The 27,265-nt window shown below is 34.9% G+C and overlaps 1 protein-coding gene across 2 annotated transcripts in view; it reads left to right on the plus strand.

The window, feature by feature from the left end:
* Positions 1–216: 216 nt before the first annotated feature.
* KLHL1 (kelch like family member 1) overlaps positions 217–27,265 on the plus strand; it is a gene marked incomplete at both ends in the record, with an annotated part of 395,165 nt that continues 368,116 nt past the window's right edge. For both annotated transcript variants that reach the window (XM_079721747.1, XM_079721748.1), the window contains one exon: positions 217–719. In XM_079721747.1, coding sequence (XP_079577873.1) covers positions 217–719 — 503 coding nt within the window. The remainder of the gene's footprint in view (positions 720–27,265) is intronic.

Consider the following 27,265-nt stretch of genomic DNA (forward strand, 5'->3'; position numbering starts at 1 on the left):
CCTGCGGACCTGACCGCAGCTGAGCCGCGCGGCTCTGCTGTCCGCGCTCCGCTCGTCGCCTGGCAGGGCGCGCAGCCGCCTGGTCCCGTCTGTTCCCAGGGTGCAGAGGGCGCCTCCCTCCCTCTCCTCCAACCCCGGGCTCCGTTGGCCTCCCCCACCCGCTGACCCGTCTACTCCTGCATCCGCTGAAGTCCCTTTGCCTTCCTTGCGTCAAGCATGTCAGGCTCTGGGCGAAAAGATTTTGATGTGAAGCACATCCTGCGACTCCGCTGGAAACTCTTCAGCCACCCGTCGCAGTCCCCCGGCGCTCCGGCCGGGGGCAGCTGCCTGCAAGAAGACAGCAGCAGCAGCTTCGAGCACTGGGGACCCAGCCAGAGCCGCCTGCTCAAAAGCCAAGAGAAGAGCAGCGTGAGCACTTTCTGGAAGAAACCTTCCTCTTCTTCCTCCTCTTCTTCTTCTGCCTCCCCGTCCTCTTCTTCCTCTTCCTTCAACCCACTGAATGGCACCCTGCTGCCAGTGGCCACGAGGCTGCAGCAAGGGGCGCCCGGGCAGGGCACCCACCAGCCGGCCAGGACTCTCTTCTACGTGGAGTCCCTAGAAGAGGAGGAGGTGCCAGGCATGGACTTTCCTGGACCACACGAAAAAGGGCTTGTCTTGCAAGAGCTCGAAGTGGACCCGGCCAACTCGAGCCAGGCAACAGGTGAAGGATGTGGACTCAGGTACAGTAAGTCCCCATGGGGCATCCAAGCATTCCTCAATTTCCACTCGTTTCCCCCCACCCCGTGCGCTCTGGTAGTTACTAGGTCTAAAACGTTTCAAGTTGAAAATTTTGGTTAAGAGATGCCAACCCGGTTTTTATTACTCATGTTGCAACCTCATTAAAAGTTTCCTCCTTAGTTTCTATTGGCTCATGCCTATTGCTTTCCTTTCTGCAAGTTTTCGGAGCTTAATCACATATTGAATATATATGCATTTTGGTAACTCTCCATGTAGAGTGGTTCTCATATTTCTGAGGTTGTAGTATTCTTCTGTCATCTTCTGTCATTAAATTACATACATCAGTCTCCCAGTTATTTGATGTGAGGAGAAACTTCCTTTAAACACCATTCAAATGCATCTCATATAATGGCCTAGGAACTGACTTGGCAGGTTACCTAGGATCCCCGTGGCTTGAATCTATATTCCAGGAGTAATGAGGTGGACAGTAGGCCACCAGACAACAACATTATCTTCTCTCTCTCTCTCTCTCTTTTTTTTTTTTTCTCCCATGGAAGACAGTGTTACTATTCTCTATCCTAACTTCCCTTTTTTATCCTACTTCATGTACACCTTTGCTTTGTTTAAAGTCTTAGAATTAAACTCTTGCTAATGCCCTTTGCACTTTTCTGTCCTGATTCGTTGTCTTGGTATGAAACTGTGTATTCTTAGTGAGCAGGTCAACATTTATTTCTTGTTTATATCGAATATTACACTTCTTTGAGTACAGTTCTTCTACTTTCAAGACTTACAGAAAAACTTTGCACACATAACCTCCTTCTGAGTTTGACATTTTCAAAGAATTGATTCATTCTACACTAGATCATTACTACTTTTGGCATATAGTGATGATACGAAAAGGTTTGCATTTAAATGCATATATCAGAATATATTATTGAAGAAGAAATACAGGAAAATAATAATGAAACTGTTAATAAAATTTACCTTTCAGTAAAAAAAAAATTAGAAATGGAAGCAATGTTTTAAACTTTTGTTTGATTGAATCAACTTTTTATAAAGTCAAGTCACAAAAAGAACACATAAAACAAAATAATACCATAGGTGGTCTTCAATTATCTTGACAAATGTGAAGTTAAAGATACAAAAATTATCCTTAAAAATGTTCAGTTATATGGAATATGTGGATTTGAATTTGAATTTTAAGAGCCTTGAACATAATCTAATATGTGAAGACAATATAATGTAACATTATGATTTTAAAGACAGAGAAATTTAATTTGTAATTTTTGAGTATGAGAAAGTTTTTTCCATATATAGGCAATCTAAATATAAATTTATCTATTATTCAATTAATTAAGATACTGTACCAAAATGGTTATAATTTTGGGTACTATTAATACTATGGAATTATTTGATTTATGTATTCACTAGTGACCTATAGTTTTAGATCTTTTTTTAAAAATAAAATATGTTGGGCTTTACCCCCTTTAGTTGAGGAAACGTAATTTTTTAGATTTAGGAAATCATTCATAAACATTTAACAATTCACCTTATATATTTAAAAGAAAACCAGTTAGGTTAAAGATTTACTAATTATTATTTAATTGAAATTGATATTTTTGGGTCTCAGACAGTTCAGGGAATAAATAGATTTGTTTTTCAGTCTTGAGTCTCTTTTTTTTTCCAGTTTCAGTTTTAGTTTCAGTTTTGAGTCTTTTTCTTTCAGTTTTGAGTCTTCAAATCAGCTCACATATCTGACCTTCTGGGAATATTAATGTTTAATAATGTTTAATAATTTAAAAAATTATTTATAAAAATACAGTTTTAAGTAAATAAGGCATACTTGGAATGAGTAATTTCAGAAGACTTTCATGTAAATTGGACAATTTGGAAATAGAAAATATAATAAATTAAAAAATAAAACTAATAACTAATAGCCTCAGTTAGGGATGAAACACCCATCAGATTTAACTTCCAATCCCTTACTTTTGAATATACATCAGTGTTTTTACACACAAAGGGTTGTAAATGAAAATAATTCTGAAAATAAGCCAAGTGCCACGCCAAATGATATTTACTTTTGGAATGAGGGTTTCCAATGAGGGCTTGCATGTGTAAAATATTGAAAATCAGGTCTAATTTTATTTTAAAATTCTTATTAATGCTTAAATCCTTTAGTTAAATTTTAATTTCTCACTGGACAAATCAGTCAACACTGATAGTATTCTCATGGACTTTATATGTTCCTAAACATTCATAGACTACTGGTTCTGTGCTCATGATTGATTGACAACATGCTACTAAACTTAGCAATAAGCTATTATCAATATATATTATTATAATATGCAGTAAGAATAATGTTCATTTCCCAGAAGGACAGCATTTCCAAAGTTAAGTATGGAATGGAAAACAATATGAAAAATAATTCAGTGGATTTACTTTGGTTTCTATCATAATCCATGCAGGAAATCTACATATTGTTCATAATGACCAATGAACACATGAAGCATATAAACCTGCATGATAATTTTGATTACTTGGATGATTACTCTATCACCGTTCTGTGATATCACATTTGATATTTAGCACTTTGTTTCATCAATTCTGACCATTATGCTAAATTAATCTTCAAGTATAAAAAAGAGTTGGCTCTTTTTCTCTTCCTTCATTTTCTGATCTTCTCTTTATTCATTTGGTCTCATACTAATTAAGAACATTGTTTTAGATAAGCATAAGTAGCTCAGTTGGTTTTATTTGTTGTTCAAGCAGCAGCTGGAAGTTGCTCAGCAGAAAGCTGTTCTTAATCTCAGAATTCTGGAAAGGTCAAATTATCATGGAGTTGAAACATAAAGGTAGCAATAACACAGTAATAAACTGATTTACTGCTGAAACCCAGACTTTATCTTATCCCACTCCACCAGACACACATAAACAAATCTCAGTATTCTACTACCTTAACCATGACACCATTAAGAATCCTAACTCTTACAGTAATAGGCTCTTGCCCTATGCTATTAATCATTTATTTTCTCTACTTTACTGTCTGAATGTAGTTGTTGGAGAGTGTATCATTTCCTAGCCATTCAGATCACTATATATTTTTGATATGCATATTTTTGTCCAAAATTCTATATGTAGTAAACTAAGAAACCAAAGAGAAATATTTCTATTCTTGCAGTTTATAGTGATGTGAGTAGGAGAAAAGATGTCGTGTTAAACTGCTTGCTTTTTTAGATTTCTCAGTTCTCACAGAGTGCAGGCATCTATTTCCATGGTTTCAGTTACCACCCATAAAATGTATTTTAGAGCTGCATCTCAAAACCTAGACTCTGCCTCCCCACACCCACAACCCCCTCTCCTCCCCTCCCCCATGAACTCGGGTCTCACACATCCACTTGACCTTTCTGGTAGATATCACAAATACAATATAAATACAGCACGTACAAAATTGAGCTCATAATCTCCCATCTCTCTTGCTCAATTTTCTTCTTCTCTATCTCAGAGAATAGCTCACCATGCATTAAGTTGTGCAAACCAGAAATCCAGGATCATATTTACCAGAACCCTCTTTCCCCTGATTTTCAATATTCCACAAAGCCCTGTCACTTTTCCTTCAAAAATGTCCTCCCCTATGTCTGGCTCACATCTCTCCATCTCCATTGACCACACCTAATTTTAAAATACTGTCGTCTTTCAACTCAACTTCTGAAACTGCCATCTGCATCCTCTTTCCTCATTGATTTTGCCACCTGTAATCCTTTCTCCACACCAGAGTCAATGAAAATGTATAAGATAAAAATCTGAACTTTTGCCCCATATCCTGGCTCTCCTTTTATTTTTCAAAGCATTTCCACCACTCTGACCACAATCTATCTCCTGGTCAGTTAGGCCCTGAAAGAGCTGACCCTTGTCTGCCATCCAGGCCCTTCACTAATCCCATCCCCACCACCCTTCTCTGTCTTCCAGAGGCAACATTCTTCTTTACCATTTTTCTCTGCCTTTGGGCCTCACAAAATTAATTCCTTTCCTTATTACATAGTGGTTCTCCTTCCCTCAATCCACCCTTTTCTGGATTCTTTCCTATCCATTATTGAGATGTTTTGAATAAAAGTTTTGTACCTTTCTTAAAGAAGCATTAATTGATCCCCCAGGAATAAAGTATTTAAAATTTATTTTATCCCCTTATTTTATGTTCTTAGAGTAACTGCCCTCTGTCTTCAATTTCTTATTGTATCCATATATTAATATCTATGTTGCCTTTTTTGTTCGTCTTTAACTACAGTTGCCCAGTGGACAAGACATTTCTGTTTTGCTCATTATTTTATCCCTATCATAGAGCATGTAGTTACTCAATAAATACTACTGAGTGAATACATATTTGTCATAATCATAATGAGTGACATTGATTAAGAGCTTGCTATCTTCCAGATATCAAGCTGAATATTTATATTGTGGAACTTAATATTCAGAACAGCCCTATGATTCTGGTACAATTATGGATCCCTTTGTTAAAATGATTACATAATCATTTTATGATTATGAGAAAACTGAGATATAGACAGGTAATTAAGTTGGTTCAAACCACAGGATTGTAAGTAGTACAGCTAATTTTTAATCCTTGCACTCTGACTCCTGACACCATATTCCAGGTGATTTTGCCAACTCTTCTTTACCTCTTCTTAAACAAATAAACAGAACAGAAGAAAAGAGGCTCCAACCAAGGTTATGCTGAAGCAGTTCTCTTGTTCCCCTGGTGGAAATTATGCTTGTGTCTGAAAGTTTAAATAGACTTTTTTAAATGATAGTGATGGACAATGCCTGAGAAGGCTCAGTCAAGGAAGACTTTGCCCAAGTTAAAAAACATTCAGTTATTTCCTGAATTATGGTTCATTCAGTGCATTTTACTTTTTAATTAATCAAAAGTATGAGGAAATAACCTAAAGAGGGAAAAATTATTTAAATTTGGAATCCAAAAGAGAGCATCATGATAGAAAATCTCCTTCTGAAGTTCAGAACAATTGATACAGAGAAGTGTCACAGACAGAGAGCATACACCATTAAAATCACATGGAGGTTGGTGGTATTTGTTTAGAATAAAAAGAAAGCAGCCTTGCTTCAGTCAAAAGAAAAAAGAAGAACAAAAAAATGGCAAAGGGTTATTTCTTCAGGAAAGTAGTTCTCAAACTATTCTTCTATGGACACTAAGTTAAAATAATGTTCATATTTTCTCTATGACCTCAATTTCTTACTGAAAAAGTATATAGAGTGATTTTACTCAACTTTATGTCTTCCTTGCTAATTTATTCTAGGCTTGGGTATTATACAGCCTATTAGAATTTAAGTCAGAACTAGCAAAAGACAACAGCTTGTTTGGGGAAGGTTTTTTTTTTTTTTTTTTTTTTAATTTAGGATAGGTTTACCAATATTATATATTGTTTGCAAAGAGGTCCACAATTTCCAGTTGCCATCCCCTCTGAGCAAATTTGCTTCAGGCAAACTAAGAAGATCATAAAGGAAAAGGAAATAAGATCACTAGGTTGAATTTTCAGGTACACAAAACTCCACAGCTATCTGAGAGAAAGATGTGAGTATATTGGTTTGGCCCAAAAGTTCATTCTAGTTTTTCTGTAACATCTTGTGGAAAAACCCAAATGGACCTTTTGGCCAACCCAATAAATGCAAGATGAAATAAATAGAACTCTTAATTATAACAAACAATAAAACCTCTACACTAATTGAAGAACCATATTCTGGATTTCTTTGATAAATTACTAATGAATACTTTGTAAACTATATCATTAACCACTTTAAGGTACTACTTTAAATAATTTAAAAATAATAAAGAAATCCTCCCTATCCAACATTTGGTTAATATAGAATATACTGTTGATCAGATATTTATTTCATTGGTTTATTTTTCCTAAGTCTCAAAAGATAATTTGTGTATCTGGAGGATGATATGCTTCTAACAAGTACATGTTAATTCAAATTTCATTGTTTTTGACCAAGAGCTCTTATAGAATTTACAGAAAACTTAGATCTGCAGGGTATTTTAGGGTTATATCAAGTTTCTCAACATGAAAATGACAACATTTTAAACAGAGTCTCATAGTAATGAGACTCTTTTGATTTATTTTAACATCCAAAATAACTATAGGTATATTTGTAGTAGCTGTAAAAACAAATGCTCTGGAATTTACATATTAATTTAGACCAGATAATAATTAAATTACCTTTCTGCATTTAAGACAAGGTTATTCAAAACTTTGAAGAAAACATCCTATATAGACACAGATAATTTGAGCAGAATTAAATATTTCAAAATCTTATAAGTCAAGTATAGATATAAAAAAGAAAATCTATTGAACAATATATGTTTGATGCTAACTACATTTGCTGACTTTTCTGGCCAGGAATTGAAAACAAATTGATCCAGGTACTTATGAAAGCATAACAAAGTTTAACTTGACCAGAGAGAACGTGTACTATGATTTTAGGATCCCAGGAAAAAGTCATTTTGAATGGTAAGTCAGTGAGACAGATCATTTTGGCTGAAGATCATGTCACAGAAATGGTACTTGAAAGTGATCTAAGGGTCATCAATAATAATAAAGAGTGGAATCAGTTCATGTTAATTCTAAATTCACCTTTTCCTATCCTTTAGGCAGCCTTAGTCCAACTCTGATAATTTCTCATAGAAAACCATTCAGTTTAATTTCCTATCATACTTGTTTGTGACACTGTATCCTTGTAGATCATTTGGACTCCTTTTTTCTTACTGATATTGCTAGATGTTTACCCATGTGAATCAGCATTTTCATCTTGGCTGAAATATGATAGAAAAACTTTAAAAATGAGATCAGAAAATTGCGAGAGTTTATACTACAAAGGAAGAAGAATACAATACAACTATTTTATAGTTCTTCAAGAGGTGAATGCCAGAATCTCTTTGTATCTACAATAAAGTATGTGATTTGGTTTGGTTTATTTCTTTAGTAGATTCTGATTATACTGAGCTCGGCCCATCAGAGCAACACCCAGCTCTACCCACCACCAATCCCTCCAATTAGGAAGCTTGTACAAGTCTCTTAGATAGTTTCATCCACCAGAGGCCAGACAGGAGAAGCAAGAAAAACTATAATCCTGCAGCCTGTGGAATGAAAACCACATTCACAGAACGATAGACAAAATGAAAAGGCAAAGGACTATGTACCAGATGAAGGAACAAGATAAACCCCAGAAAAGCAATTAAATGAAGTGGAGATAGGCAACCATCCAGAAAAAGAATTCAGAATAATGCTAGTGAAGATGATCCAGGACCTCAGAGAAAGAATGGAGACAAAGATTGAGAAGATGCAAGAAATGTTTAACAAAGACCTAGAAGAATTACAGAACAAACAAACAAAGATGAACAATGCAATAACTGCAAAGAAAAATACACTAGAAGGAATCAATAGCAGAATAACTGAGGTAGAAGGCTGGATAACTAACCTGGAAAACAGAAAGGTGGAATTCACTGCTGCAGAACAGTATAAAGGAAAAAGAATGAAAACAAATGAAGACAGCCTAAGAGACCACTGGGACAACATTAACACAACACCATTCGCATTATAGGGGTCCCAGAAGGAGAAGAGAGAGAAAGGACCTGAGAAAATATTTGAAGAGATTATAGTCAAAAACTTCCCTAACAAGGGAAAGGAAATTGCTACCTAAGTCTAGGAAGTGCAGAGAGTCCCAAGCAGTATAAATCCAAGGAGAAAAATGCTGAGACACATAGTAATCAAATTGAAAAAAAAATTAAAGAAAAATTATTAAAAGCTACAATGTAAAAACATACCAGGTGGCTCTCATAAGGTTAACAGCTGATTTCCCAGCAGAAACTCTACAAGCCAGAAGGGAGTGACATGATATATTTAAAGTGATTTAAAGTGATGAAAGGGAAGAACCTGTAACCAAGATTACTCTACCCAGCAAGGATCTTATTCAGATTAGATGGAGAAATCAAAAGCTTTACAGACCAGCAAAAGCTAAGAGAGTTCAGCACCACCAAACCAGCTCTACAGCAAAGACTAAAGGAATTTCTCTAAGTGGAAAACACAAGAGAAGAAAAGGATCTACAAAAACAAACACAAAATAATATAAGAAAATGGCAATAAGAACATACATATTGATAATCACCTTAAATGTGAATGGATTAAAAGCTGCAACCAAAAGACCCAGGCTCGCTGAATGGATACAAAAACAAGACCCATATATATGCTGTCTACAAGAGACCCACTTCAGACCTAGGGACACATACAGACTGAAAGTAGGGGATGGAAAAAGTTATTCCATGTAAACCCAAATCAAAAGAAAGCTGGAGTAGCAATTCTCATATCAGATAAAATAGACCTTAAAATAAAGATTATTACAGGAGACAAAGAGGACACTATGTAATGATCAAGGGATCAATCCAAGAAGAAGATAGAACAATTGTAAATATACATGCACCCAATATAGGAGCACCTCAATACATCAAGCACCTGCTAACAGCTATAAAAGAGGAAATCAACAGTAACACAGCAATAGTGGGGGACTTTAACACCTCACTTACACCAATGGGCAGATCATTCAGACAGAAAATTAATAAGGAAACATGAGCTTTAAATGACACAATAGATCACATAGATTTAATTGATATTTATAGGACATTACATCCAAAAACAACAGATTACACTTTCCTCTCAAGTGCACACGAAACATTCTACAGGATAGATCACATCTTGAGTCATCAATCAAGCTTTGGTAAATTTAAGAAAATTTTAATCATAGCAAGCATCTTTTCTGACCACAATGCTATGAGATTAGAAATCAATTACAGGGAAAAAATAGTAAAAAGAACAAAAACACATGGAGGTTATATAATACATTACTAAATAACCAAAAGATCACTGAAGAAATCAAAGAGGAAATCAAAAAATACCTAGAGGCAAATGACAATGAAAACACGATGATCGAAAACCTATGAGACAGAGCAAAAGCAGTTCTAAGAGGGAAGTTTATAGCAATACAATCCTACCTCAAGAAACAAGAAAAATCTCAAATAAACAATCTAACCACACACCTAAAGGAAATAGAGAAAGAAGAACAAACAAAACGCAAACTTAGTAGAAGGAAAGAAATCATAAAAATCAGGGCAGAAAAAAATGAAATACATATGAGGAAAACAATGACAAAGATCAATAAAATTAAAAGCTGGTTATTTGAGGAGATAAACTAACTTGATAAACATTTAGCCAGACACATCAAGAAAAAGAAGGAGAGAACTCAAGTCAATATAAAATCAGAAACGAAAAAGGAGAAGTTACAACAGATACTGCAGATATACGAAGCATCATAAGAGACTACTACAAGCAACTCTATGCCAATAAAATGGACAACCTGGAGGAAATGGAAAAATTCTTAGAAAAGTACAACCTTCCAAGACTGAATCAGGATGAAATAGAAAATATGAACAGACCAATCACAAACACTGAAATTGAAACTGTGATTAAAAATCATCCAAAAAACAGAAGTCCAGGACCAAACGGCTTCACAGGTGAATTCTATCAAATATTTAGAGAAGAGTTAACACTCATCCTTCTCAAACTCTTCCAAAAAATTACAGAGGAAGGAACACTCCCAAACTCATTCTATGAGGCCACCGTCACCCTGATACCAAAACCAGACAAAGATACTACGAAAAAAGAAAATTACAGACCAATATCACTGATAAATGTAGATACAGAATTCCTCAACCAAATACTAGCAAACAGAATCCAAGAACACACTAAAAGGATCACACACCATGATCAAGTGGGATTTATCTCAGGGACGCAAGGATTCTTCAATATATACAAATCAATCAATGTGATACACCATATTAGCAAACTGAAGGATAAAAACCATATGATAATCTCAATAGATGTAGAAAAAGCTTTAGACAAAATTCTACATCAATTTATGATGAAAACTCTCCAGAAAGTGGGCACAGAGGGAACCTACCTCAACATAATAAAGGCCATATACAACAAACCCACAACAAACATCATTCTCAATGGCAAAAAACTGAAACCATTTCCTCTAAGATCAGGAGCAAGACAAGGATGTCCACCCTTGCCACTCTTATTCAACATAGTTGTGGAAGTCCTAGCCACTGAAATCAGAGAAGAAAAAGAAGCAAAAAGAATACAAATTGGAAAAGAAGAAGTAAAACTGTCACTGTTTGCAGATGATAAGATACTATATAGAGAGAATCCTAAGGATGCCATCAGGAAATTACTAGGGCTAAGCAATGAATTTGGTAAAGTTGCAGGATACAAAATTAATGCACAGATATCTCTTGCATTCCTATACACTAAAAATGAAAGATCAGAAGGAGAAATTAATTAAACAATCTCATTCACCATTGCAACACAAAGAATAAAATACCTAGGAATAAACCTACCTAAGGAGGTAAAAGGCCTGTACTCAGAAAACTATAAAACTATAAAATACTGATGAAAGAAATCAAAGATGACACAAACAGATGGAGAGATATAGCATGGTCTTGGATTGGAAAAGTCAATATTGTGAAAACGACTATACTAGCCAAAGCAGTCTACAGATTCAATGCAATCTGTATCAAAATACCAATGGCATTTTTTGAAGAACTAGAACAAAAAAAAATCTTAAAATTTGTATGGAGACACAAAAGACCCCAGAAAGCCAAACAATCTTGATGGAAAAAAAAAAAAAAAAACAGAGCTGGAGGAATCAGACTCCCTGACTTTAGACTACAGTACAAAGCTACAGTAATCAAGACAATATGGTACTAGCACAAAAACAGAAATATAGATCAATGGAACTGGATAGAAAGCCCAGAGATAAATCCACACACATATGGTCAACTAATATATGACAAAAGAGGCAAGGATATATGTTGGAGAAAAGACAGTCTTTTCAATACATGGTGCTGGGAAAACTGGACAGCTACCTGGAAAAGAATGAAATTAGAACACTCCCTAGCACCATATACAAAAATAAACTGAAAATGGATTAAAGACCTAAAGGTACGACCGCACACTATAAAACTCTTCGAGGAAAACATAGGAAGAACACTCTTTGACATAAATCACAGCAAGATCTTTTTTATCCACTTCCTAGAGTAATGGAAATAAAAACAAAAATAAACAAACGGGACCTATAGAAACTTAAAAGCTTTTGCAGAGCAAAGGGAACTATAAACAAGATGAAAAGGCAACACTCAGAGTGGGAGAAAATATTTGCAAATGAATCAACAAAGGGTTAATCTCCAAAATATATAAACCGCTCATGCAGCTCAATATTAAAAAAACAAACAACCCAATCAAAAATGGGCCAAAGACCTAAATAGACATTTCTCAAAGAAGATGCACAGATGGCCAAGAGGCTTATGAAAAGATGCTCAACATCACTAATATTAGACAAATGCAAATCAAAACTACAATGAGGTATCATCTCACATCAGTTAGAATGGGCATCATCAGAAAATCTACAAACAACAAATGCTGGAGATGGTGTGGAGAAAAGGGAACCCTCTTGCACTGTTGGTGGGAATGTAAGTTGATAGAACCACAATGGAGAACAGTATGGATTTTCCTTAAGAAACTAGAAATAGAATTACCATATGATCCAGCAATCCCACTACTGGGCATATATCCAGAGAAAACCATAATTCAAAAAGACACATCCCCCAATGTTCACTGAAGCACTATTTACAATAGCCAGGTCATGGAGGCATGTAAATTCTCATCGACAGACGAATGGATAAAGAAGGTGTGGTACATATATACAATGGAATATTATTCAGCCATAAAAAAGAAAAATTAGGTCATTTGTAAAGACATGGATGGACCTAGAGACTGTCATGCAGAGTGGAGTAAGTCAGAAAGAGAAAAACAAATATCATATACTAACTCATATGTGTGGAATCTAGAAAAATGGTACAGATGAACCGGTTTGCAGCAGAAATATAGACACAGAGGTAGAGAACAAACATATGGACACCGGGGGGGGGAAGTGGGAGGAGGGGTGGTGGTGGTGGTATGAATTGGGAGTTTGGGATAGACATATATACACTCATATGTATAAAATAGATAACTGATAAGAACCTGCTGTATAAAAAAATTAAATTAAATTAAAAAAGAAATAATGGCAGAAAGGTTTCAAATTTTATGAAAAGTATAAACCCATAGATTCAAGAAATTAAGCCCTTGTCAGTTGCATCATTTGCAAATATTTTCTCCCAGTCTGTAGGTTGTCTTTTTGTTTCTTTTATGGTTTCCTTTGCTGTGCAAACACTTGTAATTTTGATTAAGTCCCATTTGTTTATTTTTGTTTTTATTTCTATTGTCTTGGGACACTGACCTAACAAAACATTAGTACAATTTCAGAGAATATTTTGCCCATGATCTCTTCTGTGTTATCTTCCATGTTTTCTTTTATGGTGTCATGTCTTATGTTTAAGTCTTTAAGCTATTTCAAGTTTATTCTTGTGTATAGTGTGAGGGTGTGTTTGAACTTCATTGATTTACATGTGGCTGTGCAACTTTTCTGACACCACTTGATGAAGAGATTGTCTTTTTACCATTGTATATTCTTGTCTTCTTTTTCAAAGATTAATTGACCACAGGAGTGTGGGCTTATTTCTGGGCTTTCTATTCTGTTCCATTGATTCATATGTCTGTTTTTGTGCCAATACCATACCTTTTTGATTACTGTAGCTTTGTAGTAATGTCTGAAGTCTAGGAGGTTATGCTTTCTGCTTGGTTTTTTATCCTCAGGATTGCTTTGGCAATTCTGGGTCTTTTATGGTTCCATATAAATTTTAGGATTATTTGTTCTAGTTCTGTGAAAAATGTCATGGGTAGTTTAAAATTATTTCTGAATGTAATTTTTTTCTTTCTTAAAATTGACACATCTATTTGAAATCTTAACTAAAGTTGAAGACTCACTTATATCTGTACTTACTCCTATATTTTCACATTATTTTATTTGCCTTATACCAAATTTTCTCCAAGTATGGTAAACATTTGGATTCTTATTCATGAATGAACTCCAGAAAAAATTTTGGCCTTTATAATGCTACACACTAAAAATATGTATTATCTATAAATACTGATAATTTTGTACAGCATGTATTTTTCTAAATTAATATTGTTTGCCTTATTCTAATATGTTGGCACCCACAGTTTCATGTTACAGTGGGAAGAAAACTGGATTCAGCATTTGAAAACTTAAGTTCTAGAGTAAACTATAGGAAAGTTTCACCATTGTCACTTAAATTGCTGCTTATCTCATCTTTTCATTGGAATATGATTACAGAGGGCAAGAAGAAATACATTATATCTAAAGTCATCTAGTCTCTCTTCCATAAGACAATGGATCTTAACCTATAGTTGACTCAGCTTGACCCCTAGCAGCAGTGTGAATTAGGCTGCCCTTAATATATAAATTAATCTCTATTTTGAACACTTAAGGTATATACTCTGAGCCAAATGTACCTTAAGAAGAAACTAAATAGTCTCTCACTCAATGAAGACTCTTTTGAATTAGCTATTCTTTTCCAGAAGATATGCCAGCTTCTTGATATACAAAGACATATAGAAAACTCCTTTTCTCCACAGAGTAAAAACTAGTAATAAAATTAACAGGTGGGCTTCCCTGGTGGCGCAGTGATTGAGAGTCTGCCTGCCAATGCAGGGGACATGGGTTTGTGCCCCAGTCCGGGAAGATCCCACATGCCACAGAGCGACTGGGCCCATGAGCCATGGCTGCTGAGCCTGCGCATCTGGAGCCTGTGCTCCATAACGGGAGAGGCCACAGCAGTGAGAGGCCTGCGTACCACAAAAAAAAAAAAAAAAAAAAAAAAAAAAAAAATTAACAGATAAGTAATTATAGAAATTTAACTAGTGCTATACAAAATATATATATTAAAAATGATTTTTAAGGTACAGAAAAAAAAGCTTCAAAAGGGTTTTAATGTGAGTTCAGACCAGCATCAGTGTGTACAATTGTTAATTAGAAGAAAAAATATCAAGTAAATTAGCATGACTATGCCTGAGTAGACTGGTCAGGTGATCTGGCCAGAGCTATAGACCATGACCAGACAACCAGAATTCTTCTAGATTATATTAAAAACTTTGGATTTAACTTATGGTGACTTTGAAGCAATGAATCTAGCTGATGAGATTCAAACTTTAGAAAATTTTTCTGTTACAGTATGTAAGATGGATTAGAGAAAAGGTGGATGAAACTAAAAATAGATAGCCATCTTAAAAGGCTAAAAGAATAGTTCTACTGAGGAACTATTACTAAGAAAAGGTGCAGAAGGAAAAGAAAGCACATAGAAAATAAAATGTCACAATTGTCCATTAATTGAAGTTTTAATTGTAAAAGAGAGAGAGGCAAGAAGATTCCTACAATTCTGGGTGGGCAAATGAATGGATTCTTTTTTTGTTCTACAAAGTGGACAATACAGGAGACTAGAGGGAAGAAAATAATTTTTGTTTTGAACAATCTGAGTCCAATAAGTTGCTGACATAAATATTTTAATTATGTTGTAGTCCTTTTGGAAGAGTTGTAGTGATGTAAAGGAATTATAGGAATTAAAATTTAGAAAATTCTAGTTGAAGAATATGTTGGGACTTCAGATTTCACATGAAGCATAGACCTGGATAGTGACAACATGAAATATGTGGCCATGAGAATGTTAGTAACTTGAATGAAGATGTGTAATTCAAGGCAGGAGCTACATTTCTTGATGAATCATCTATGGAAGACTGAATATGTCCAGGAATAAAGTTGGATTTGAGGGATCTCAATGTTGTCAGTGAATAGAGGGCATAAGAAAATCAGTATGAGGTATATTAATGGAAACAACTCACTCGAGTCTATATATATCAATAAATTTTTTTTGGTGAAACATTAATATTTTAATTGTTTAATTTATTGATAAATTTATGGGTATATGCATTACATGTAAAATTTAGATATAAACTTTAATTTATAGATAAATTAACTAATGTATATATTTACATATAAATGTATATGTAATATATATATAACAATATATATAATGTGTATATAAATTAACTAATTTATACATTTATATATAAATTAGTACATTTATATATAAATATATATAGCCATATATAATATAAAATAAAATTTATAAATGGTTATATATAAATGGACAAATACTAAAATATGTTTCTTTTTTAATTTATTAATTTGAGGTGGTAAATAACTTCTCCAAAGAGTACAATGTTTCTGAAATACCCAACACATTATTTCGTTTGAGAGAAAAGCTATTGGAACCAAAGAGATAATACCAAATGCTTGGGCTTCCAGAAATTTAAAACTACTTCCAAAGTTTTTCAGTATTCACACACATGCCTATAATTTTCTATGTTGAATTCAATGAATAAAAATTCTATTTCTATGTTGAGTTTTTATGAATAAAAATAATTCCTACATTCTTTAGAAAAATGAAGTTATGAGTAGCTTTATATTTCACACAGCTTTATCCAATATTCTACGAGGTGGGAGAATTACATTGGTCCAGGAATCAGCACAAAGAGAAGTGTACCGGAGTGAGCTGATGCAATATCAACAACCTATATACATAAGAATGTCAAAGTAATACAATCACTTCTGAAAAATCAATAATTGCCACAATCTCAAGAAGCATCCTTTTAATTATTTCTTATTGACTAAAATTATCTTACAGTATGATGTTAAATATAACTCCTCTTTTTTAATATTATATTTTATTTAAAATGCAGATACATTTAATTTAATGTATGAAAATAAATTAGCAATTATTTTGGACTTTGCTTTCTTTAGATAGAGAAATTTTGGCAGTTAAAAATTTAGAAGGAAGGAAGGATGCTGCACTTGAAATTACAATTCCTTGACATTATAATTATGGAAACTTTATGATGAAATAGGTTAATCTTTTTCAAATAACAAATATATCTGAAGTAGAAATTATATCATAATTCTCAAGTCACTATTAAACAAGTAAATGACTTAAATTTATATACTTGTGATATACAGGTTAGAAATCATCAGAAATATTTTATTGCTGGTGGGAATGTATTTACTGTATTTTTTTGGAGGGGTAGAGATCAATGGGACAATATTTATTGGTGACAAAAACATAAAAGCCTATTTTTCAGTAATACAAATTTGGAGAATATATCCTTCAGAAATAAAAGCACTAAAACTTAAGGAAGACCCATATCCCACACTTGCTCATTGATAGAAGAATGACAAGAAATCATTTTGTATCCTTCATATAAAATATACCATATAAAATATATCATGTAAATATATGTCAAAATATGTCATGTAAAATATATAGAAATTGAAAAATAATTAATAAATTTATAATGTCTTGGAAAACACTAATATTTGGTGCATAGAGTAATTTGTAAAAATTTGTTTGAGATGTGTGTAAAAATAATGTGTGAGATACAATCACATTATATTAAACCTAAAAACGAAACATCCCCACATACATGTTTATATGTGTAAATGCCTTTGTAAGATCAGAGAGAATAGCATGGTAAGTCAAATACCACATTTTTACATTTGTTTCCTGAAGATTATAAGATTATTTTCTATGTTCTTGATGTGACACTTTGAACTTGATTACAATTATATTTTTAAATTAATAAGCTAAGAAAGGTTGCAAAAATTTAATTTATTAAATATTTACTTTAAGAATAATGCATATAATTGGTGTCAAAATTTGGTAAATGTCTATAAGAGGGGTTTAAAGAAGTAATATTGCCATCTACTTGTCATTTATTCACATTGAAGCTACATTGTCCCTTGAAAAAAACGTGAGAAAAGATGACCAAGCAGTTAAAACTATAGATATAAAATATAGCTGATAAATAAGGACATTAAAATATTCTAAGATACCAAAACACTCACCAAGGGATTATTTTTTTCTTATTCATTATATTCAGTTTTCACTATACTATCAGGGTGGTGCTGGCCTCATAAAATTAATTTGGGTGTTTTCTCTCCCCTTTATTTTTTGGTGATTTCTTTATCTTTGTTAAATTTCCATTTTCTTCATACATTGCTTTACTAATTTAGTTTAGTTGTCTATTTATATGCTGTTATAGTTTACTGAACTCCTTTTAAAATAATTATTCTGATTTCTTTGTCAGTTCAAAGATTTCCATTTCTTTAAGGCCAGTTATTGAAACTTTACTAGTTCCTTTGGTGGTGTCATGTTTATATGATTCTTTGTGCTCCTTGTATCTTTGTGTTGGCATCTGCATTTGAGTAAATGGTCTCCTCTCTCAGACTTTACATATTCCCTTTGGCAGAGAAAGACCTTCACTAGTCCAACCAGCTTGGGCACTGGACCAATCAGCTGGTATTACCTGCAGACAGGCAGGGCTTACTATCAAGGATCTTAGTTTGACAAGACCACTGTCAATGCTCTGAGCTTGGGAGTGAGTGGTCCCCAGCTGAGCTCAAAAATTGGGTTAGCCTAGTGGTTGGGCTCTGCATTCAAGTGGAGCTGCTGGGAGACCTCCTGGTTTGTTGGGGCTGCTGACTGTACTCTGCGGTCAAGTGGGGTCACTAGCTGGGCTCTGTAGTCACCTCTGGGTGGGTGAGGTTGCAGGTTATGCTCCCTAAGAGATAAGGCTACTAATTAGACTCTGCAATTATATAAGTCTGCAGGCTTGGATCCATAATTGCTCCTGATCAGGTGGCAGTGCCACTGGCTATGCCCTAAAATTGGGCAGGTCCACAGGCTGTGCTTGACGATTGGGTAGGCCACTGGCTATGCTCCTCTGCTGTGTGAGGTCACTATCTGGGTTCTCTGTTTGGCCAGTGCCTCCAGCTATTGGATGCAGTTGTGTGGGACTGCAGACTGTGCCCCATGATGCGGCAGGGTCTCTGTCTGTGTTCTGGGCTCCTGGTTGTGTGGGGCCGTAGTCTGTGTTCTATGACTTAGTGGGGCCACTAGCTGGCTCCCTGCTTGGGCAAGGCCACAGTCTGTGTTCAACTATTGAATGGGGCCATAGGCTGGGCAGTGTTGCTGGGTGGGTTGTAGGCTAAGTGGCACTGTTGGCTGGGCTCTGAGGCTGCCCAGAGTCACTGTTCAGGTTCCCTGGCTATGCTCAAGAGTTGGGCTTCTGGCTTGTTTCCCTGCCCAAGCAAGTCTGTAGGGTGTCTCCAGGCCTGCCTGGATTCTCTGGCCAGGCTTCTATATGGGGTGGTACTAGAGCCTATGTTCAGTAGTTGGTGGGACTGCAAATTTGTTCTTCTACCCTGGTGGGTTATGGAATGCTTTAGCAATTAGGTAGAGCTTTGAGCTTGCTTACCTGTCCAGTGGGGCCATAAAATGGCTTTAAGGACAGTATAGCCTGTTGGCTGGGGACTCAAATCTGCCAGAAAATGGCTTTAAGGCCAGTATAGCCTGTTGGCTGGGAGCTCAAATCTGCCAACTGAGCTCCCTGACGAGTGGGGCCACCGAGTCAGCTCTGAAGATGGGCAGAGCCATTGGCTGGATCCTTGTTTGGGAACTGCTGTAAGCAGGAACTCAGTCAGCCAAGATCTGATCATTGGTTTCTGGTAGCCCTGCCCCCTTCTCTATCTGATCCCCAGTGGTTGAACCCACAGATTTCCCCTTGTGACCCTTGGGAAGTCAGATGTGGATATCCTCCTTGGCCTCCTTTTCCCACTGGAGAATCCATAATCCAAGGAGGGCCCTCCTGGTGAGCTGCTGTGCCAGCCTGAGGGAGAGATGATACTATCAAAGTGAAACTGCTCCCTTACCCACCTAATGAGGTCCTTCTCAGTCCTTGTGATTCAGGAAGACACATCAGCCTTACCCCCAGTTTCTGGGATTTTCACAATGGTGTCTTTCTATGGACAGTTGATAGTTGCTCTTCTTGTGATGGGGACTAAAGTTGGGAACAACATATGTGACCATCTTGATGACCTCACTCTCCAACTTTTCAAATATTATTAAAATTTAGTTAGATTATTTTTCCAAAATAATGGAAAGAGAATTAAGTGTTCCTACTTCATAAACTATAACAATTTCAACTATTTAATATTATATATAAGTATAACATTAAGAGTATTATCTAAATATCAGGTGAAATTTTCTATTTTAAAATGACAGCACTTTCAAATCATACAAGCCAAATTTATGGAGTCTAGATTATTAGAATAAAAAATAGCTGGCTACCCTGAAGTCTGTGTCTTCCTGAGTTACATGAGGTTTCCACGTCTGCCTTATCCACCTCACATGCATATTTATTGAGGAAATCAGAGCCGAGCATCTAAAAGCATTTGGAGACTTTAACACATTACTTACATCATGGTGGTTGAGATAGCAATGTCGGTAGTGGGGTCCATAATACCAGAGTTAATGAAACCAGATTGAAAATACTTGCAGTGTGTCACTTTTTCCCATGAGACAGAGCTTTATCTAGGCTTTAATATTGTCATGTGTAATTTGCTAGAGAATGTTAATATAGAACTTCATTAGTAAAGCATGTAACTTTGTACTAAATATTATATAATAACCTGAGAATGTTGTCCACAATGGTTCATTGGCTATTATTTTTTAAAAAGAAAGAAGGAAGGAAGGGAGGAAGGGAGGAAAAGAAAAACAGCAAACAAATAGTAGTCCCTCTTTAATTCTCTGAATGTTTCTCCGAGTTTTTGAAATACATTATTAGGACAATGCTTCAGTCTTTCTCTTTCAGAGAAGCAACATGTGTGCAAGTCTAACTCTGGCTGTCTTTCAAAATGTCATCTTGCCCTGAAGCTAGTAATTACAACTAGTGTATTCTCATTTAGCTAATTGTTGCTTTAATAATTTGAATTTCAACTGATTCTCCTCTTTATCCCACTTCCTTGAGAAGAGACTCTATCCTGGTAAGTCTACTCTGCTAATCACATCTCTTTCTTACCTGGAATGTGAGGTCAAGTTATATTACACAAAGCAAGGAACTTTTCCTCTGATTTGAAGTTTTGCTTCTGTTGTTTTGTTTTTGCTTTCAAGTCTATTCTCATAGCAAATGCTTTTCAGGGCCCATATTTGGAAATATAAACCCTTGTTTCTATTTGTTAAATAGAAACCCTTACCAATTCCCCAAATGGAGTTGTTCTGAGGTCTTTTTGAATTTTCTCCTAAGGACACTCGTAGAAAGTTCTCAAAATTCTCATAATGTATGTCAATTACACTAGAACTGAATCACCGCATTGGGAGTGTCTTTAAAGTTCCCACCTTGGGATTACAGAAGGGTATCCCTTCCCCCCTCCCCAATAAAAAGCATGACATTGGAATCAGGGACTTTTTGTATACAGCATTAAGAAAAATAACCATTTAAAATATTCCTGATAGAGCCAACTTCATGGCATGCAATCTACCCAATCTAACAAGGCTGTGCCTAGAAGGATCCCATGGTTAGTTTAATGCTCTGCTGTCTCTCTCTTGAAACTACTAATAATTTTGAGTGAGGAACCCTACACTTTCCTTTTGCATCGAGTCACACAATCATTTCATTAGTTCTTGATAATCCTGAGAATGTGAGTAGAACAAGTCGTTCTCTTTCTTGGGTCTTACATACCTTTAACTTTCTACTGGACAAATCTGCCAATCATTGTAAAACTTTTTTATTTTAAGATTATTGTAATAAGCTTTCTCAAAAAGTGTCCCAAATTCCCAGGACCTTACCAAATTTCACTTAGATCCTATCACTGATAACACTGATTATGTTGAGTAGATCAATGACTGAAGCAATACTTATTATTTGGAAGAAAAATTAGGTTTCTAATAACTCATTGAACTGCCCATATCAATCCTATATCAGGGTCAGTGAAACAGAAGCTTGAAAAGAAAGATATCTAGGCCTAGTCATAAAGAGGAGACTATTTTTAGTAGCAGTGGGGATTAGGTAGAAGACATGGTCATTGAGATTTATTCAACTCTTTCCCCACATCTCTTATCATTAATTCTCTTGGCTGGGTCAACATTCAAGGGAGCCAAACACAGATATAATTCCTTACTTTGTTTATTTGGAGCAGTATGAGAGGAAACCAGGTGGGCAGGTAGAAAAATGTTGGCAGTTGTGGGTTTGCAATGGAGAAAGCAGAGGAAGGAGTAATAGGGATCAAAAGGATGTCCTCAACTTACCTGCCCAACTAAGGAAGCCACTCAAGTTTCTATGTAAAAATGGCAATTCTCTAGTGATTTCCCAGATAAGTCAAAGTTCGCTTGGAGTAAAATGGCTCCTTCTGCTTTAGACAGAAAACTGTAATGTAGTGTCTTACAACTTAATTCTAAACCTTTCTAAACACAATCTACTCAAAAGTTTTCTGACATGAAAGAATGGGAATTTTCTATTTTAGTCTACATAAGTCTAATAATTGTACCAGGTGAACTTTTGCCTTTTTTCCAAGCAGCTCCATTTTCCCAAATTCAATCCAGTCAGCAATAATTGATATATTCTTACATTAAAAAAATTTAGAGGAATGCTTCATATTTCTTTTACATAAATCTAAGAGAAGTTTCTAGATGCTCTTTGACAACTTTTCAGCCTCCTGTAGGAGGGCTCATCTCCACAAAATATCTTGCTTAAAGAATCCAATTTTCTCATATTAAAAAGAACCATGGGTAATTTAAAATAAAATTAGTTCTCATGACTGGTAAAATTGAATATAGCCTTTTACCATGTTTTAGTAAAATATATAATTCCATAATCAGATATGAATGTTAGACACACATAATGTCACAAGAGAAATTCTGTTTATTTAGTTAATTATTCAAGCATATTAAATAACTTTATACATATATATATGATCTGCAGTTCTGATTGTCACTTAGCTTTTTTAACTTAGCCTTCATGCTCCACTCTTCATGCTCCACTTGGGGAAGTGTGATCAATCCATTTGTGGCAAAGCTCTTTGTGTATGATACAATTGGTTCAAAATTCCATGAGAACACAAATACTTTGTTAAAATCAGACTAATGTCAAGTACAAACTTCAATTTGGAAATTAAAAAATTATTTTAAAATCTACCAAACTAAGTAATATCTTCCTACACACACTTTCTGAGTCAAAATATTTTTCTTACAATGAGGCAAGTATTTTGGGAGGAAAAATTGGAAAAATAGGATATTGCTGCTCTATTTGGGGGGATATAACTATAGTGCTTAGGGATATCTAGATTCTACCCCCCCACCACCATTTCATTATCTATCTGAAGGTAAGAGCCTTTGGCTATCAAATCGACTTAGGACTTCAGATCCAGTCTACTTCACTTGGTCTTTGGAGCTATGATGGCAGAGGATGTGTTCAGTCTTGTGGATTAGCCTCTCTGAGGCTGACAGACAGAATTTATTTACTCCATCACAATTATGGGATCAGAAATGTCCTCTGTTACTCCCTACCTCTTTCCCTTCCTTCATCTCTCCCTCCCTGCCTACTCTTTGTAGACTCTCTGTCTGTATTTCTTCCTCTCTATTTCCCCAATCTTATTTTCAACTCATCTAAGATATTCAATTCTAGATAATGATAAAATTCTTTAAAATGAGTATCATATAGTTTATTTTCATTTTATTCTACTATGCAGCTTTCTTGGAGGCATATGCAACTTGATACAAATTTCTTAAGAAGTTCCTATAAAGAAAAACATTTATAGTGTTGTCCTATAAGGGGATTTTCCTAATTTTATCCAATGGCACTGAAAAATAAAATCACATTTCATGATTTCAAAATTATATTTAAATATATTAATGTATTTTGTGTATAAAGTCTCAGAACTACTGTTCTACAGTATAGAACTTCTGTAATGATGAAACTATTCTAAGGATGCACAGTCCAATACTATAGTATCTACACGTGACAACTGAGCACTTAAAATGTGGTTAGTCTAACTGAAAAATTGATTTAAAAAACTGATTAAAGTTATTTAATTTGAATTATTCTAAATATAAATGTAAACAATCACATATAGCTAGTTGCTACCATAATGGATTAGTTCCGTCTTATAATGAAAAATATGAGCAACTTCTCTATGTTTTTAGTGTGCTATAATACCATGGTGGGATTAAGAAAGGGATAATTCAGCACATAAAAATAAAGTTATGATTGTAAAGTTTTGTATTTATAATCCATTTGATGCTTTACATTCCACAAGTCATTATTTTAATTATTAATACTAGTTTTCATTAATTAAAACTAAGATTATATAAGCTATATGGTACAAAATATAAGCAAAATTACTCATTATTTTATGAAATACATGCTTACAGTTTTGATTATTATGCATAAATAAAGATAAGAATGGTTACTATTTCATCTTAAATAGGACGTAAGGTTTTAGGCAAATATATGGTGGGTAAGCAAAGATTCTAAATAGAGGAAACAATCTGAAGAAAGTCATATAGGTAGAATTAAGTATAGAAGTAATAAATGATAGTTGATCAGAAAAATAATAGATTTGGACTGAAGAATAAATTAGAAAGTTGCATTCATTTTTTATTTGTTTTGATTTCTTTGTAACCAGTTACCACAAAATTAGTGGCTTGAAACAACAAACAATTATTATCTCTATTTCCATGAGTGAGGAGTGGGGGTATGACTTAGTTGTATCCTCTGTTGAGCCTCATAAGCCTGAAATCAAAGTGCCAGCTGGGATTCATTCTCATACAGAGGTTTGACTGGGGAAGACTGTTCCCAGGCTCACTCGGGTTGTTGTCAGAATCCTTTTTGTTGTGGCTGTATGACTGAGGGTCTTGGCTTCTTATTGGCTGTCAGCTGGAAGCTGCCCTCAGGTTCTCGAGGACACCCACTGTTCCCTACCACACTGCCTTTTCCATAAGCAGTTCACACATTGGCTATCAGCTTCTTCAAAGCCAGGAGAAAAGTTTATCTCTGCAGACTCATGCAATGGAGTCTCATATAATGTAAATTAAGATAGTTGCATCCTATCACCTAAGCCACATTCTACTGGTTAAAAGTAAGTCACAGATTCCACCTGCACTGAATGGAAGGAGATTATATTAGGATATGAGATCTCATTAGGCACCACCTTAAGTCGAGTCAAGCACAAAAATCTATTTGGGATTTAGTTGTGGAGTGTATAGAATTACCATTTGAACATCATACGTTTTTGAGTAGATATACATTTAAAAGGAGTGCTTTGAAGGCTGAAGTTGCAGTGTACAATGGAGAGGGACACAAGTCATTTAGATAAAGTCTTCATTTAATTGAGGAAATAAAATCAGAGGGTTTTGTTTGTTTGTTTGTTTTGTTCTGTTTTGTTTTGTTTTGATACAACTAAAGTCAAAGGATCAATTTTTTAAAACACCTTGCATTGCTCTAGACAGTTATCAGGTAGTAAAGCCCTATAATTGAGTGGCAACTTCTGTAGTATAAGAAAGCTAATGCAGTAACTAAGGAAACTAAGGAGAATTAAGTGTGCTGATTCTATCTTCCTTAGAAGTGTGATCAGGAGCACAGGTGTCAGGCATGTCAACCATGCATCTGTAACTGGAGAGAGAAAAGTAAATTTAACAAAGAAAACAGGAGTAACAAAGAAAATGAGAAGGAATGTATTCCCTGAGGTAATAGGTGAAAATACCTATGGTGCCATATCCTTCAAGATTAAAACTGTTTTTAAAGAGGGAATTTTATCAATAGTTCCAAGTGTCTAAAAGTAAGAAACAGAATAGTGATTACCTAGATTTGGGGGTTTGAGGAGTATGGGGAATGATTGCTAATGGGTACAGGGTTTCTTTTGAGGGTGATAAACATTTTCAAAACCTGAATGTGGTGATATTTGAACAACTTTAAATATAAAGAAAAACACTGATTTGTACTATTTAAGTAGGTAAATTGTATGGTATGTGATTTATATCTTAAACTATTATATAAAAATTAAGAAACTATTTTTTAATGAAAGATAATTGTTATTTGTAAAATCTTCTCATGTATAGATATTTTGAATATCCCTGAAATTTTAGGTATAAGGATGTTTAGACATAATGAAAGAATATATTGAAGCCTAGAATATATAATTACAAGTTTTTCAATATAATAGTCAATTTATAGTAGTAGATGGAATAGGAGATAAAATTCTATTAATCCTGTATGTCCAATTCACAAGAGCATCTGTTTAAAACTACATAGGACAAAACCAAGGAAAGATTGTAAAATCATATTAAAATCAACAATAAAATGTACTGTAGGCCAGGCCTGGGTATGTCCCACATGCACACATCCTGGGACAGTGCCCCCTTAACAGCCATTTTGCCTTATGGACTCTTCTGTAGAGGAGGTTTTTCTACCTGAGTGGTGGATGTAGAATTTGGCAGTTGTATTGTCAACATTTTCTTTGGCAGGTAGCAGGACAGGGAGTAGCAACTGCCCAAGGAAAGCATCATAATTTCAACCATGCAATTGTTGTTTGAGTTAATGGGCTGGTACCAAAACCTGGCCCCAGAAAAAAAGCACAACTATGTGCAGTGGGACCACAAGAGAATTTGTAAATATTTTCTCTGTAGTTTTTGACCTGTGGAATTGTGAACAAATACTCGTTCTGACCTTGCTGTAAGTGGAAGAGGAGATATGATTTCAGATGTCAACAAATTTTTGAAAGATAATAAGTGGATGGAGGAGTAGCAGTAAACTCAGTGAACAAGTGAAACACCTGCTCTAAGAGCCTGCAGATGGGGATACTAAACAGAATTGAGTGTCTGATGAGTAGAAATCAGGACAGGCTCAGGATTTGGAGGCACCAGAAAGATACAGCTAGATTTCTTTTTCTTCCCAGACAGAAATCTTTTTCTCTAGAGAAAATGATTTTCAGAGAAGTAATCTATAAGTCCATGTGAGAAAAATTTATGATTAGAAGCCACAAAAATAGTATGAGTCCTCATTTTATGAAAGTTGGTTGTAAGATATTTTTTTGCAATACTTACAGAGTTCACTTGTAGAAGTGTCATGTAGAACTAGGTAAGGCCATATTTGTTTGGCCTTCTCTCAAAATCAGCAGTCCTCTGAAGCAACTGGTCCTATAGGAAAAATTTTTTTAAAAAAAATTTTAAAAATTCAGGTTCTAACAAAAATAATTGTTGTATTCCTGGAACAGATTGAATAATTAGGATCTGAAAACAAGATAAAGGAATCCTAAGGAAATGTGAAATTATACAGTTAAAATAAGAGAAGAATTGCTTATATCTACAACATTGATGATTTAAATCTTTGCTGCCCAGTTTAAACAATTGGAAGTTTGTGAAGTGGGTGGAATTCTTTTGATAGTAGAAGATGCTCAGTCTGGACAGATGTCCATTTTGTGAGAAGACAACATACGGATTCTGAAAATATTAAAGCTCTTGTGGATTTTTTTAATGAATGAAAGAAAAGGAACTTAAGAGTCTGATCATAATGAGTGATTGAAAAGAGGGAAGCAAGAGCGAGGAAAAAGAAAATGAATGGGTGAGAAAAAATAAAGA

This window comes from Hyperoodon ampullatus (genome assembly GCF_949752795.1).
Source record: "Hyperoodon ampullatus genome assembly, chromosome: 16".
Lineage (NCBI taxonomy): Eukaryota > Metazoa > Chordata > Mammalia > Artiodactyla > Ziphiidae > Hyperoodon > Hyperoodon ampullatus.